At 44.8% G+C, this 13509-nt stretch overlaps 1 protein-coding gene across 1 annotated transcript in view; it reads right to left on the reverse strand.

Annotated features, from left to right (window-relative positions):
• Positions 1-9094: 9094 nt before the first annotated feature.
• The window catches only part of LOC147668181 (putative cation-transporting ATPase 13A4), a 197309-nt gene continuing 192894 nt past the window's right edge, over positions 9095-13509 (reverse strand). Inside the window, exon 22 of the mRNA XM_086948722.1 lies at positions 9095-11449. Coding sequence (XP_086804848.1) covers positions 11228-11449 — 222 coding nt within the window. The 3' untranslated portion in view covers positions 9095-11227. The remainder of the gene's footprint in view (positions 11450-13509) is intronic.

Consider the following 13509-nt stretch of genomic DNA (forward strand, 5'->3'; position numbering starts at 1 on the left):
GGATATGACTCCCATTGTCCTTGGCCGGCAGAGTCTCTTTGATGAAAATGGTGGTGCTCCCTCGCCTGCTCTTTCTCTTCATAAACATACCCCTAGTGGTACCTCAGCACCCGTTTCGTGAGCTACGATCCCGGATGATCAATTTAGCATGGGCTGGTAAGTCCCCCAGAGTTGCCCTAGACACCCTCATGCTTCTGTACACTGATGGCGGACTGAATGCCCCGGATTTTGAACTGTATTACAGGGCCGCGCAGGCCTCTCATGCATATAGCTGGGTGCATGGGCCCCAAGATTTGCCTCATCGTCACATCGAAAAAGTAGCTGCTCCCCCGCACTCCCTGCCTCATTTCCAGGCAGACCCAAACGAGGCAATGCAGTATATTGGACTCCATCAACTCTGTCGTTCATGCGTGGAATGTGTTGCTTAGATTGTATGATGGGGCGCAATTATACTCCCCCCGTATGCATGTTGAGTGGTGCCAATTGTTTGCACTTAGTTCGGAGAAAGGGACACTGGACTCCCTCAAGAAATTATGCATACATAACATAGGCGACCTCTTCAGACATGGGCAAGTCGGTACGTGGGAGGAGGTGGCTGGTGCAGATAGTGCACATTCGGCTCCGACTAGGTTCCTTGTCTTTAGAACCGGGCATGCCCTAAGGGCGATATTGGGGAAGACTTGCAGGACCCCCTGGTCATCCCTCCATTGACGGCTCTGTTGAGCGCTCAATCCCGTGTAAGCTCATTTCCAAATTATACTCTGGGCGCGAAGACTTCCTCCCTTAGCAAGGTTAGGCTAGCCTGGCAATTAGATATAGGCGTACCCATCACAGCCGACTAGTGGTCCTACTTTTGTGGGGTAACCCTTAAGATCTCTATTAACGGAAGTCATCATCTCGCCCATTTAACATTTTTAAACAGTTTATTATTCTCATTTACGTCTATTTGGGTATGGATTAAGGGGGGAAACAGCCATTACAACGCAACTTTCACAACGCACTACCATTACAACAAAACTTTTACAATGCAGGATCCATTACAACGCATGCCATTACAACGTAAGTATGGGTAAGTATTTAATTTAATTTTAACCCCTACACTATCCAACATTTACCCTACTATTACACCCCCAGGAGTTAGAATAGTAATTTTAACCCCTACACTATCCAACACTTACCCTACTATTACACCCCCCTGGAGTTAGTATAGTAATGTTAACCCCTACACTATCCAACATTTACACTACTATTACATTTCCATTAATTATAATTAAAAAAAAATACTTACCCATACTTACGCTGTAATGGCATGCGTTGTAATAGCATCTGCGTTGTAATGGCATGCGTTGTAATGGATCCTGCGTCGTAAAAAATTTGTTGTAATGGTATGCGTTGTGAAAGTATTCGTTGTAACGTCATACATCCGATTAAGGGACACTGATAATTGTGAGCTGGGTCATGTGCCGCAAGCTGTTTTTTTTCATCAGGCATGGCAATGCCCACAGGTACAACATTATTGGGGATCAATATTCCAGAAGCTGAATGACATAATGGGGCAGGCTATCACTCCAGATCCCCTATTGGTGCTCCTGGGGTATACTAAACCTCTTAAGAGAAATGTACGTAAATTGGTAGAAATCGGTCTGCACACTCAATGTCTTAGATTGTTTCTGCATATTCACTGTGTTAACATGTGAGGTTCTTGCGCCCAAAAGTAATCTTTATACCAGAACTGTCCCTGCCTGAGTATACACTGGTGCTTTATTATTTCTCCATTTATGATGTCTTGTGCTCCTCACCTGGCCCCCCCTTAATTGCTGCCATGCTCTGTATTGATATGGTTATATTCACATTTTCTTCTGCTTTCAGTGATCCATATTAGCACTATGTTAATTTCCTTTTGGTTTCTTTTTTTGTTTATTGTATGTATGTTGAATTTTATTGTATTTTTTAAAAAGCAATACAATACAATAATAAAAATTAAAAAAATTAATGCAAACATTATTTAAACATTTGTCTGTTAATTAAAAATTGTTTGAAAACAGGAAAATAGGGGTCTACTAGGATGGCGGGCGGATGGCCGCCGCCGGTCCAGCGGGAACAACCACCAGACCGGTGGCATCCATCCGCCCACGATCGAATCCCGGAAAACCGCCGGTCCGATTAGCATCGCGGTCATGACCGTGGCGGTGTAATTTTCCTCCAGCCACTTTTCCGCCAGTTGCAGTCTGCCCGAGTTTCTGGTGGGTGGAGCTGGACGCAACAATTATGGCGGATCAGGGCCAAATATCGCCGGCACGATTATGATGGTGGTAGCCAGCCTTTCCGCTGCGGTGGAACCGCCATGGTAAGGCATGCAGAGAATGTCTCTGGGGGCACATTGCAGGCCCCCAATGTGTTGGGGGGTGCGTCGGTGCACTGGGGGGTACCCATGGTACCCCCCTACATGTCCCTGTACCAGGTGGCAGGCACTGTGCAGTGCCTGTCACGCAGTGCAGGGAGATGCAGGACATGCTCTTTCTAACAACGCGGAGGTGCTGCTGGCAGCAGCGACCGCCGCAATGTTAATTGCCAGAATCTGACCTCCACAGTCGGATTTTGACTGCGGAGCATCCTAATTGGACCGGTGTTTATGCTGCAGTGCTTGCGGGCGGTCCTTTACCAATACCAATAGTGGTTGGGGAGGTTTTCTGACCACCATCCTAATTGAACCCATAGTCTTTATTGAAATGTTAAAATGTTTACAAAATGTTTCAAGAAGTAAAATCTTAATTTATTTACACTGCTTAATAAATGACAATTATTTATTATCGACATTTATCAGTATGTGATTACTGCATTATATTTTATAAAGACTGCTTTTAGTTGATAATTGTTGTCTCAAAAAAGGAATGTTATATTTCATCAAATGTACATATTAATTTTGTCAAACTAAATTACCAAATATGTTACCATTATGGTTTCTACTTTCTTTAGTACAATATACTTAACAAAAATGATTATGTTTGTTCATTTTCAAATATTTTTAATAAAAACAAGTACCTAAAATGTGTAATTTAATATACACCTATTTTGTAAAGTTTTGTTTAAAAATATTTTTTTTAATATTGCAAACATTTAATCATTTTTAAAATTAGCACCATTCGTATGAACATTTTAAACCATTAACAAATGTTTTAAAAATATTTATAAATTAAGATATACTAGTTACACATTGTAAACAAAATCAACCAAATTTTTGAATCATAAATAAATAATTTAATTTAACTCCTTCACTAAAACAATGGAAACATATATGTATTCTAAGTAGGATGGAAAGTATTATAGTTAAAAGACCACTTTTAACCAAAACCATACTTAGTTTGATTAATCAAATTAAGTATTCAATTTCAAACCTCACAATCATTGATGAACGCGTTCAATTTTGGAGGGTACGAATTTACTATTATAACTCCAAACTGAACACCCGTTAGGGAAAGTGTTCGATTTTGTGGAATGGAGATTTACTGTTCAAAATCGTAACTAACTCCCATCGGGTAAAATATTTAATTTCGAGTAGCACAGATTTTCTATTCTAACTCCAATCCAACGCCCATTTAAGGAAAGAGTTTAATTTTGTGATGTGCAGATTGTGTAAAGAGCTAGCCAGAGCCACAGCTGTAGCATCCGGATCACAACAGTGTAAGAGGAGAGATCCGGATCAGTGGTCGAGACAGAAGAACATTGATGCATGAATACTTCACTAACCTGTTGATCACAGCGGTGAGATGTCTCTTCAAGGTAGTGTTGTTGCTCTAGATCAAGAGCCAAGTAACATAACAATTATCCACACCTCCAGCTGGGTCTCCTCCTTGGTCCTAGTGATTTTTAGAACAGTCACAAGGGAAGAGTCTGGCTGAGGGCAGCCAAGCTTTGCCAATAAAAGAATGTCGAGACTTTGCACTCAAGCACACCGGTCATCTCCAACAAGACTTTGGCAGCTCACCTGAACTTAAGTAACATGCTTTTGAGTGAAGAGATCTAGATTAGGGCTTATATATCACTTCCTTGGTCCTGGTGAATGCCACCAACCTGAAAAGGCGAGACTAGACAGAAACATGTTGACCAGGTAGGACTAGGTTGGAGAGGATTATAGTATTTCTTGAGAGGACTGATAAAATCATGTTCTAGGAAAAGATTGTGTGTGGTTTGTTCCTCCGTTGCAGCAGGCAGCTAATGGTTTTTGACATTTGTCATCATTCAGAAGGACATGAGGCCTGGGAAGCTTCATAGTCTTGGAACAAGATACAGATATACTTTGTGGAGAGATCTGGGGCGGTTATTATGCAGAATCGTTTTGTAATGGTCACAGTGGGAGAGTTGGTGCACTGAGTTCCTAATGTTGAATAATTGTGGTACCAAGCCATAGTGCCACTGGCCAGTAAGAGCCCACTCACAACCTGCATTAGGATTTGAATCACCTGAGATGAGAGAGCTCTCCTGGACACCCAAGGCTGCGGATGCCAGCATGCTGGGTGTAAGAAGAATTGTCAAGTCCTGCTCTCTCTTACTGCAGGATGGTGACAGCACTCCAAATGAGGACCTTGTTGGTTATCCAAAGTCACCCTGTACATGATGCTTAAGTGATCAACCCACTCCGCCCTATCGTATTCCTTATGATCCCACTTCACAGTACCCCATAGAAACTCTGTGGCCCAGCTCTGCTCCCAGTGTACCTCCACTCTACACCAGTGTCCTATCACAAGGCATCTCCCGAGACGCCCACACATAATCCAATGGTTCCACTAACATTACCAAGACTATATTCAGCCTCCTGGCTTGGATATTCTCTCCCTATGTCTTTCCACTTGCAGGGGTGACTATCAGGATTACACCAGGGCCCTGTATAGTGGAGTCCAAGGAATATAGCTGTCCGCACGCATAGATGGAAGTTATCTTCTTCATTTCCAACCCCTGCCAGCAGCAAGTCAACTCCACACGCACAATGACTCCCAACATTCCTATTACATCATTTATATATATAGAGGCCCATTAGGATGGTGGGCGGATTGCCCCCGCCAGGCTGGCGGTATCCACTGCCGGCCTGGAAAGACAGTCCGCCGCTTTCCCGCCTCGGTCGCCTTGCGACCGGGGCGGAAAAGGTCTAATATGGTGGCGGTGTCTATCAGACACCGCCAGCCATATTAGGACGGGCTTTAGGGAATGCCTTTCCGTGACGGCATTTTTATGCGGGGACTACTTGCAGGGGCCCTTTGCAGACCCCCTGTGACTCTGGGGGGGGGAGGGTGGCGGGTGCACATGGGGGGTACCCCCCGCATTTCAAAGTGCAATATGGCAGGCACCGCGCAGTACCTGTCATGTTGTGCTTTGAAATGCACAACATGCTTTTTTAGCATTGCGGCGGCCGCAATGTTAAAAATGCGGGATGCACCCGCCACTGTGGCGGCTGCATCCTAATTCCAAGGACGGGACCCCCGCCCTTATGGCGGGTGGTCCCGTTGTCCGACAGGATGGCAGGCGGACAAAGTCCGCCTGTCATCCTAATAGGCCCCATAGAACCTGGAAAAAGGAATCTAACACAACACACATTCCGCATATTAACCATTACGTTACTAAGCAAATATTACACCCTGTTACTCATGACGCCTCACATGCACACCACTAGGGGTTGCCCAATATGCATCTTATAAACGTTCTCTCTACTGTTTTATCACTTGTCTTGTTTGTAGTCTTTTGCATGGAATGCTATGACCATGCACTTTGGGTGTGTGTGGGGGTTGGTAAAGAGTTGGAATATTGAGTTGGAAATGTCAACTTGCACTAATATGAAGTGCAGAATATTGAGATACAGAAATATCGACTGCAAGAATATTGTGACAAATAGAGTTTAAGGTAAGAAATATTGTTTTAAAAAACTATCCAAGTCATTAATATAGTCTGCAAAAATATAGTTAAAATATAGTTTTTTAAAATAGTGCTATGTATTTTAATATGTATTTTTAATGTATGTGCTCTATTTTTTTGTCTAAGTGTTTCATTTGTTTTTTAATAAATTTGTTACATTTTTAGAAGTTATTAATTTAAGTTTTAATAAAACTTTGCGTTCTAGTTCCGTAGCGGGTTGTGTATTTATTTAATTTTGAGTTTATAGTGTTAATTGTGGGAATTAATTTATTATTAATTAATAATTGGCTGTTAATTTGTATTGATTAATTAACTGGTAAATATGTTCCTTGTATCTTTTTAGAAGTGGGTTGTGGGTTTATAGGGGAATAGGGTGGCAAGTAATGTAATTATAATTAGATTATTAATTTGTTTAATTAATATTTATTTATTCAGTATGTTATATTGTTAATTGTGTGAATTAATTTATTTTTATTTAATAATTGGTTAATTATTATTAATTAATTGGTAATTATGTTAATTGTGTTTTTTTTAGGAGCGGGTTGTGGGTTGATAGGGGAGTAGGGTGGGAAGCATTTTAATAAATGTATTAATATTTATAATATATTTCCTTTTATTTTGGTGTGTTAATTGTGTGAATTAATGTATTAATAAGTATTTATATTTTGCTTGTTTATTGTTATGAATTATTTGTTAATTAATTGTTAATTGTGTCAAGTTTTAAGAAATTGGTGGTGGCATTTATAGGGGGATATGGTGGGAGGTAATTTATCAATTATTTGTTAATTAATGCTAATTGATTAAAATATAAATGTGGCAATTGTGTAATTATTTTGGTATGTTAGTTGTGGGCTTTATAGTGGTAAATGGTGAGAAGTATTTTTTAATTTATTAATGATTTGTTAATTGATAATAATTTAATATTGTAAAATTAGTTATGGAAATTGTGTAAATATGTTTAGGTGTGTGTTTTGAGGTTTATTGGGGTAGAGGGTGAAAAGTAATTTAGTTTAAATTAATTATTCATTACTTGATCTTTAATATTTATTATTAATTGATAAATATTTTTGATAATTATTTATTTTTATTTTGTTTGGGGATTTAGGTTCTATAGCTGTAACGTTTGGTTAGTAAATTATTTTTTACTTTTATAAATGTGTATTAATATTTGTTTAATTGATAATTAATTGTGTTAATCATGGAGGTACACTTTTTTAAATTTAGATGTGCGTTGTAAATTTGGTGGTGTTATAGGGTAGGAAAAAAATATTACGTTCATGTAAGTATTTTGATTTAAATTGATTTCTAATACAAAATATTTGGTGATTTTTGTGAAATTTAAAAAAAAATCTTTTTATGTAAATTTTAGATTTTTCCTACATTATATGTTTTGTAAATTTGTATATTTTTATATTTTTTTGTGTTTATTATATTTTCTATTGTAGTTGATGTTTTGTTTGTTTTTAAATTTGAATTTTATTCTGTGGGAATAGTAATTTTTACCCCTCTGCTATCCAACAGTGTCCCTACTGTTGCACTTGCTGGAGAGGTTATAGTAATTTTTACCTCTTCCCTATCCAACACTTTCCCTACTGTTGCACTCGCTGGAATGAGAATAGTAATTTTTACCCCTCCGCTATCCAACACTTTCTGTACTGTTGCACTTACAGGAATGGGAATAGTAATTTTATCCCCGCTATCCAACACTTTCTCCAGTGTTGCACTCGCTGGAGTGGGAATAGTAATTTTTATCCCTATGCTATCCAACACTTTTCCCTCTGTTCCACTCATTGGAGTGGGAATAGTAATTTTTATCCCTCCGCTATCCAACACATTCCCTACTGTTGCACTCTCTGGAGTGGGAATAGTAATTTTTACCCCTACGCTATCCAACACTTTTCCTACTGTTGCACTCGCTGGAGTAGGAATAGTAATTTTTACCCCTACGCTATCCAACACTTTCCCTAATGTTGCACTCGCTGGAGTTGGAATAGTAATTTTTCCCCTCCACTATCCATCACTTTCCCAACTGTTGCACTGATTGGAGTTGGAATAGTAAATTATTTCCCTCCGTTGTCCAATCCTTTTCCTACAGTTCCACTTGCTGGAGTGGGAATAGTATTTGTTTCAACCATGCTAGCCAACACTTTTCCTACTGTTGCACTCAATGTAGTGTAAAATGCAGGTTTAAATAAAATTAAATGATTTACTTTATAATATAATTTTTTTGTCATTATTTTTATGCAACAGGTGCATGTATATATATGTATTTATAATTTTAACATGTTACTAACATTTTATAATTAATTAAAATTACTATTTATTATTTTTAAGTAAATATATCTGTTACATTTTCCACAGGTTGCCCCAAATGAGAACACCAAACACAGAGGGTTTACGCACACCAATCCGCCAGCATCAGCTTATGCAGCGGCCACTCGCAATCCCATGTAGCCATACATGTTTCGAGCTACATCGCAGCTCTTGATCACTGACGAAGTAGCAGGAAACTGCATGTGTAAGAGCGCTTTATTGGACAGAGGGAGCCTCACCCGCTTGGAGACTTGCAGCGGAGAGCGGGGCTGACGTCGCGCTCCTACCTTACTAGGGATTGTTATTTTAAGAGAAGCAGGAACAGCATCCACTTGGTGAATGAACTTTGGAGTCCCTTCTTGGCAGTTTATGGAACTACTACTACCAGCATGCCAGGCGTCCACTAGGGCGGGACTCAGTACTCAAATTAAATCAGCTGTTCTTACAAATGCAGTTTCATGTTTACCTGAGGGGAGGTGGCATGAGTGAGAGCAGAGGGAATGATTCCTACAGAAGACAGAAGGGCAGGAGTCCCCCCCCCTCACAGATTCTGTTTATGGATGCAAGGGTGTGCAACCCCAGCATCAGGGGTCTCCTTTGGAAACTGACCTAATACACAGCAGTCAGGATCCCCACCAAATACTTTCACTGCTTCTCTTTTCCATGGTTTCTCCTCCTCGTTATCTCTATTTTGCTCACATTCTCCCCCTTTCCTATTCCCACTCTGTCTCTTTCCTTTCTTTTTTGCTAAATGGGATAATTCTTCCGTGTGTAGAAATCTTTGTAACATTTCATAAGAGCAGAAATGCGATTAGTGAAACACAGAAAGACAAGTATATTGGGAATATGTAGGTAAGACCATATGGAAAGGAACAAGAACTCTGGAACATTTTTATTCAGACAATATACATGATATGAAGATAAAATTTTAAAAGCTAATAACCTTTACATTTTGTAACTGTGCTATAAAAACGTCAGACTATGACGGGGGTTGACGTCACTAGCAGAATCTTTACCTCACAGTTCACGTTGCGACTCCTGCCTGGAGTTCCGCCCCATATGTGGAAGTCTGGGGTCTTCCAGACACTATCCAGGGTGTCTGGAAGATGAAAATGATATTTTTTAAAAGGTTTTTTTTAATGGAGCAGGACACAGGAGTGCAGGTAAAAAAAGGAGGTTGTAACATGAAAGTAAAAAACACTACATTGTCTAAATGACACACATTTATCTTGAAATTTCTTTGTGTTAATTCTTAGTCTTAATGCGTAATCTGTAGACAGCACATTGGCCCATGATAATCCTGTCAGAAGTGCTTTGTTGACGCATTTTTTCTCCAAAATTGCAATGTCTTGAGAGCATGTACTCTCTCAGAAGATCTAGGAATTGATGCATGAACTGCAGAAAGCACTGGTGAAAAATGCAGAGAGACAAGTAGAGCTCTGTGTTTCCAAGCTTTATTGCCTACAGCACATGCAATAACTCACACATTTCCTGAGTTACCTTTGTGCTGTAGACAGAAGACTTTTGGAACCTCTCTGTGCTGTCTGCAGCTCATGCATTAACTTGGGGATTCTCTAAGTTACTGTTTGAGATGTATAAACATCACAGATTTGAAATGGTCCTGCGTCTGTGAAGTACTGAGAATGAGTTCATTATGCAGCTACAGGTCAGAACCAGCGAGCAGTGGTTACATCTTTGATCCGAGCTGTGCGGTCTACAGCTCATGCATTAACTTTGGGATTTTCTAAGTTACTTTTTGAGATGTATAGACAGTATAATTTTGGAATTATCCAGCGTCTGTGAAGTACTCAGAATGAGGTCATGATACGGCTACAGGTCAGACCCAGCGAGCAGTGGTTGCATCTCTGATCCAAGCGGTGCGGTCTGCAGCTCATGCACTAACTGAGACATTTGAAAGTAAATCCATGCACTTAAGACAGTGTAAAAGCATAAAAAGAGGAGCAGGGCCTGCAGCACTGTTCATGATTTGGCGATGCTCCAACACAATTAAAGAACAGAGGAACAAGCAATGACGTGGACAGCTGACCAGGGGCACTGTTGCAGAGCAGCAGACACCGCAGGTCATGCACAAAGAAGGATCAATCCCACCACAAACTCTTGGGTCACATCTATGTAAAAAGCAGCAAAATCACTGTCTTAGCAAACCCCTCAGGGTGACAGGGAAAATGACTGAAAGAAACTATTCTTTGAAGCAAGATCTGCTCAAGACACTGGGCAGTGTAGGACAGGTCTCCACTGTCCCTGCAGGATGTTTGCACAGATGTGTGATGAAAGGGCCAGGTGAGGAGTGAAGGTGGAGTGGGGGACGATTAGCACCTTAACGTCCTGGTCTCTGCCCCGCAACAATTGGTTGTGATCTGTGCTGGTCTCCCAATGCCCCACATCTGTACAGTGATGGCCTGCACTGGTCTCCCACTGCCCCACATCTGTACAGCGATGGCCTGCACTGTCTTCCACTGCCCCACATCTGTACAGCGATGGCCTGCACTGGTCTTCCACTGCCCCACATCTGTGCAGTGATGGTCTGCTCTGATTAAGCACTGCCCCTGGTCTGGGCTGTCATGATCTACATACACAGATTTGCCACTGTCTCAGACCGGGGCAGTGATGGCCTGCACTGATTGACCACTCACTCGTGCATGCTACCTTTCCTCCTCCATCTCCAGAGCCTACACGAGTTGCTCCCCTTTAGCACCACGCGGACTCGCGCTCTGTAACTGGGGGACTCGGTGCACAGCAGCAGTGTGAGCTACGAACGGTGGAGGTTTGAGAAGAGGTGCCTGGAAGAAGGTTGCTCCATAGTCTACCACTGTCACCTCCATGGTTGTGCAGTGGCTCCTCTGTGTACATCAGTCCAATACAGGTGGACGGCCCCAGCCTGAGCCTCTGAGGGGATATAAAACTGACCGTCCCAGGGGAGGCGGCATCGCGAGGAGGGTTTGGGTTCTGCAAGTCTACGAGGTGGCTGGTGGACACCCACAGCCTCCTGTCATTGACTCTCCTCTATCTGCTCGTACCCCGGGTTGAGGTAGACCTCCTTGTGTCCATCTATGTACACCGTGCCCGCAAACGCAAAGTCAGTCTTGTCACGCGGAGGCCACTCCGGGTCCTTCTCCAGGAGACGTCGCAGCTTCTTGTACTGACTCTTTGACTGGAACCCAACACAGTTTTTCAGCATGATCCAGAGGGCTCTGTTCTCAATGATGACTTCCTGCAAGAGGTGAAAAACACAGACTATGTGAGATGCCTTGCAAAGGTGGGCCACCGCCCGACACACGTGAACAAAAGAAGAACACGATGGATTGAGAACCCGCGCTGATGGTGCTCAGCTATCCACTGGACCGCAGACAAGAAGGCACTCCTTGATATGTTATGTTCATTTTATTGATTGTTTGTACAAGGGAGCTCTCAGGCCTGCTGACTGAGGAGTGGGTCTCTAATGCTTCCCCCGCTCAGGCATGAAACACCATCACTTACTTGTAAAGTGTCAAGGAAGTACAGCTCACAAACATGACAGGCATCTGTCAAATTGGTCCACACAATCTACATGTTTCAACCAAAACCCTAACATAAACCATTAACACTCTGCCCTAACCACACCCACCTCTAAACCTTTCTGCCCCCCTTCTCCCATTTCTTAATCCTACCGGAATCTTCTGCAAACTCCTTCATCTTGAAACACTCCTAACATGTGTGTCCAGCTTCCTCGCTCTGGGGATGCTTGTAGACCTCCCATGCTCCCCTGACCTGAACATCTTCACTGCGGTCCCTCTGTCTCAGCCCCCCACTCTGCCAGCAGAGAAGCACCCCCAGGGATGAGCTCACTGTCCCCTCCATGGACCTCTTCTTGCAGCACCCCTCTGGGGCTCCCATCACCCCCACGGATGCACCCCTCCAGGGCTCGCATCACCCACGGATGCACCCCTCCGGGGCTCCCATCACCCCCAGGGATGCCCCCTCCAGGGCTCCCATCACCCCCACGGATGCCCCCCTCTAGGGCTCCCATCACCCCCACAGATGCCCCCCTCCAGGGCTCCCATCACCCCCACGGATGCACCCCTCCAGGGATCCCATCACCCCCACGGATGCCCCCCTCCAGGGCTCCCATCACCCCCACACATGCACCCCTCCAGGGCTCCCATCGCCCCCCACAGACACACCTCTCCTGGGCTCTCATCACCCCCATGGATGCAGCCCTCCAGGGCTCCCATCACCCCATGGATGCACCCCTCCAGGGCTTGCATCAGCCCCACGGATGCACCCCTCCAGGGCTCCCATCACAGACACAGATGCCCCCTCCAGGGCTCGCATCAGCCCCACGGATGCACCCCTCCAGGGCTCCCAACACCCCCAGGGATGCCCCCCTCTAGGGCTTGCATCACCCCCACGGATGCCCCCCTCGAGGGATCCCATCACCCCCACAGATGCACCCCTCCAGGGCTCCCATCACCCCCACGGATGCCCCCATCCAGGGATCACGTCACCCCCACGGTTGCCCCCCTCTAGGGCTCGCGTCACCCCCACGGATGCCCCCTTCCAGGACTCGTGTCACCCCCACGGATGCACCTCTCCAGGGATCCCATCACCCCCACGGATGCACCCCTCCAGGGCTCCAATCACCCCCATGGATGCCCCCCTCCAGGGCTCACGTCACCCCCACGGATGCTCTTCTCCAGGGATCCCATCACCCCCACGGATGCCCCCCTCCAGGGCTCCCATCACCCCCACGGATGCCCCCTCCAGGGCTCTGATCACCCCCACGGATGCCCCCCTCCAGGGCTCGCGTCACCCCCATGGATGCCTCCCTCCAGGACTCCGATCACCCCCACGGATGCACCCCTCCAGGGCTCACGTCACCCCCACGGATGCCTCCTCCAGGGCTCCATTCACCCCCATGGATGCCTCCTCCAGGGCTCCCCTCACCCCCACGGATGCCCCCCTCCAGGGCTCGCGTCACCCCCACGGATGCCCCCTCAAGGGCTCACATCACCCCCACGGATGCCCCCTCCAGGGCTCGCGTCACCCCCATGGATGCCCCCTCCAGAGCTCACATCACCCCCACGGATGCCCCCCTCCAGGGCTCACATCACCCCGCGGATGCCCCCCTCCAGGGATCGCGTCACCACCACGGATGCCCCCCTCCAGGGCTTACGTCACCCGCACGGATGCACCCCTCCAGGGCTCTCATCACCCCAAGGGATGCAACTCTCCGGGGCTCCCATCACCCCCACGGATGCCCCCCTCCAGGGCTCCGTTCACCCCCACGGATGC

The sequence above is a fragment of the Lissotriton vulgaris genome, unplaced genomic scaffold (assembly GCF_964263255.1).
Source record: "Lissotriton vulgaris unplaced genomic scaffold, aLisVul1.2 SCAFFOLD_2870, whole genome shotgun sequence".
In the NCBI taxonomy this organism is placed as follows: domain Eukaryota; kingdom Metazoa; phylum Chordata; class Amphibia; order Caudata; family Salamandridae; genus Lissotriton; species Lissotriton vulgaris.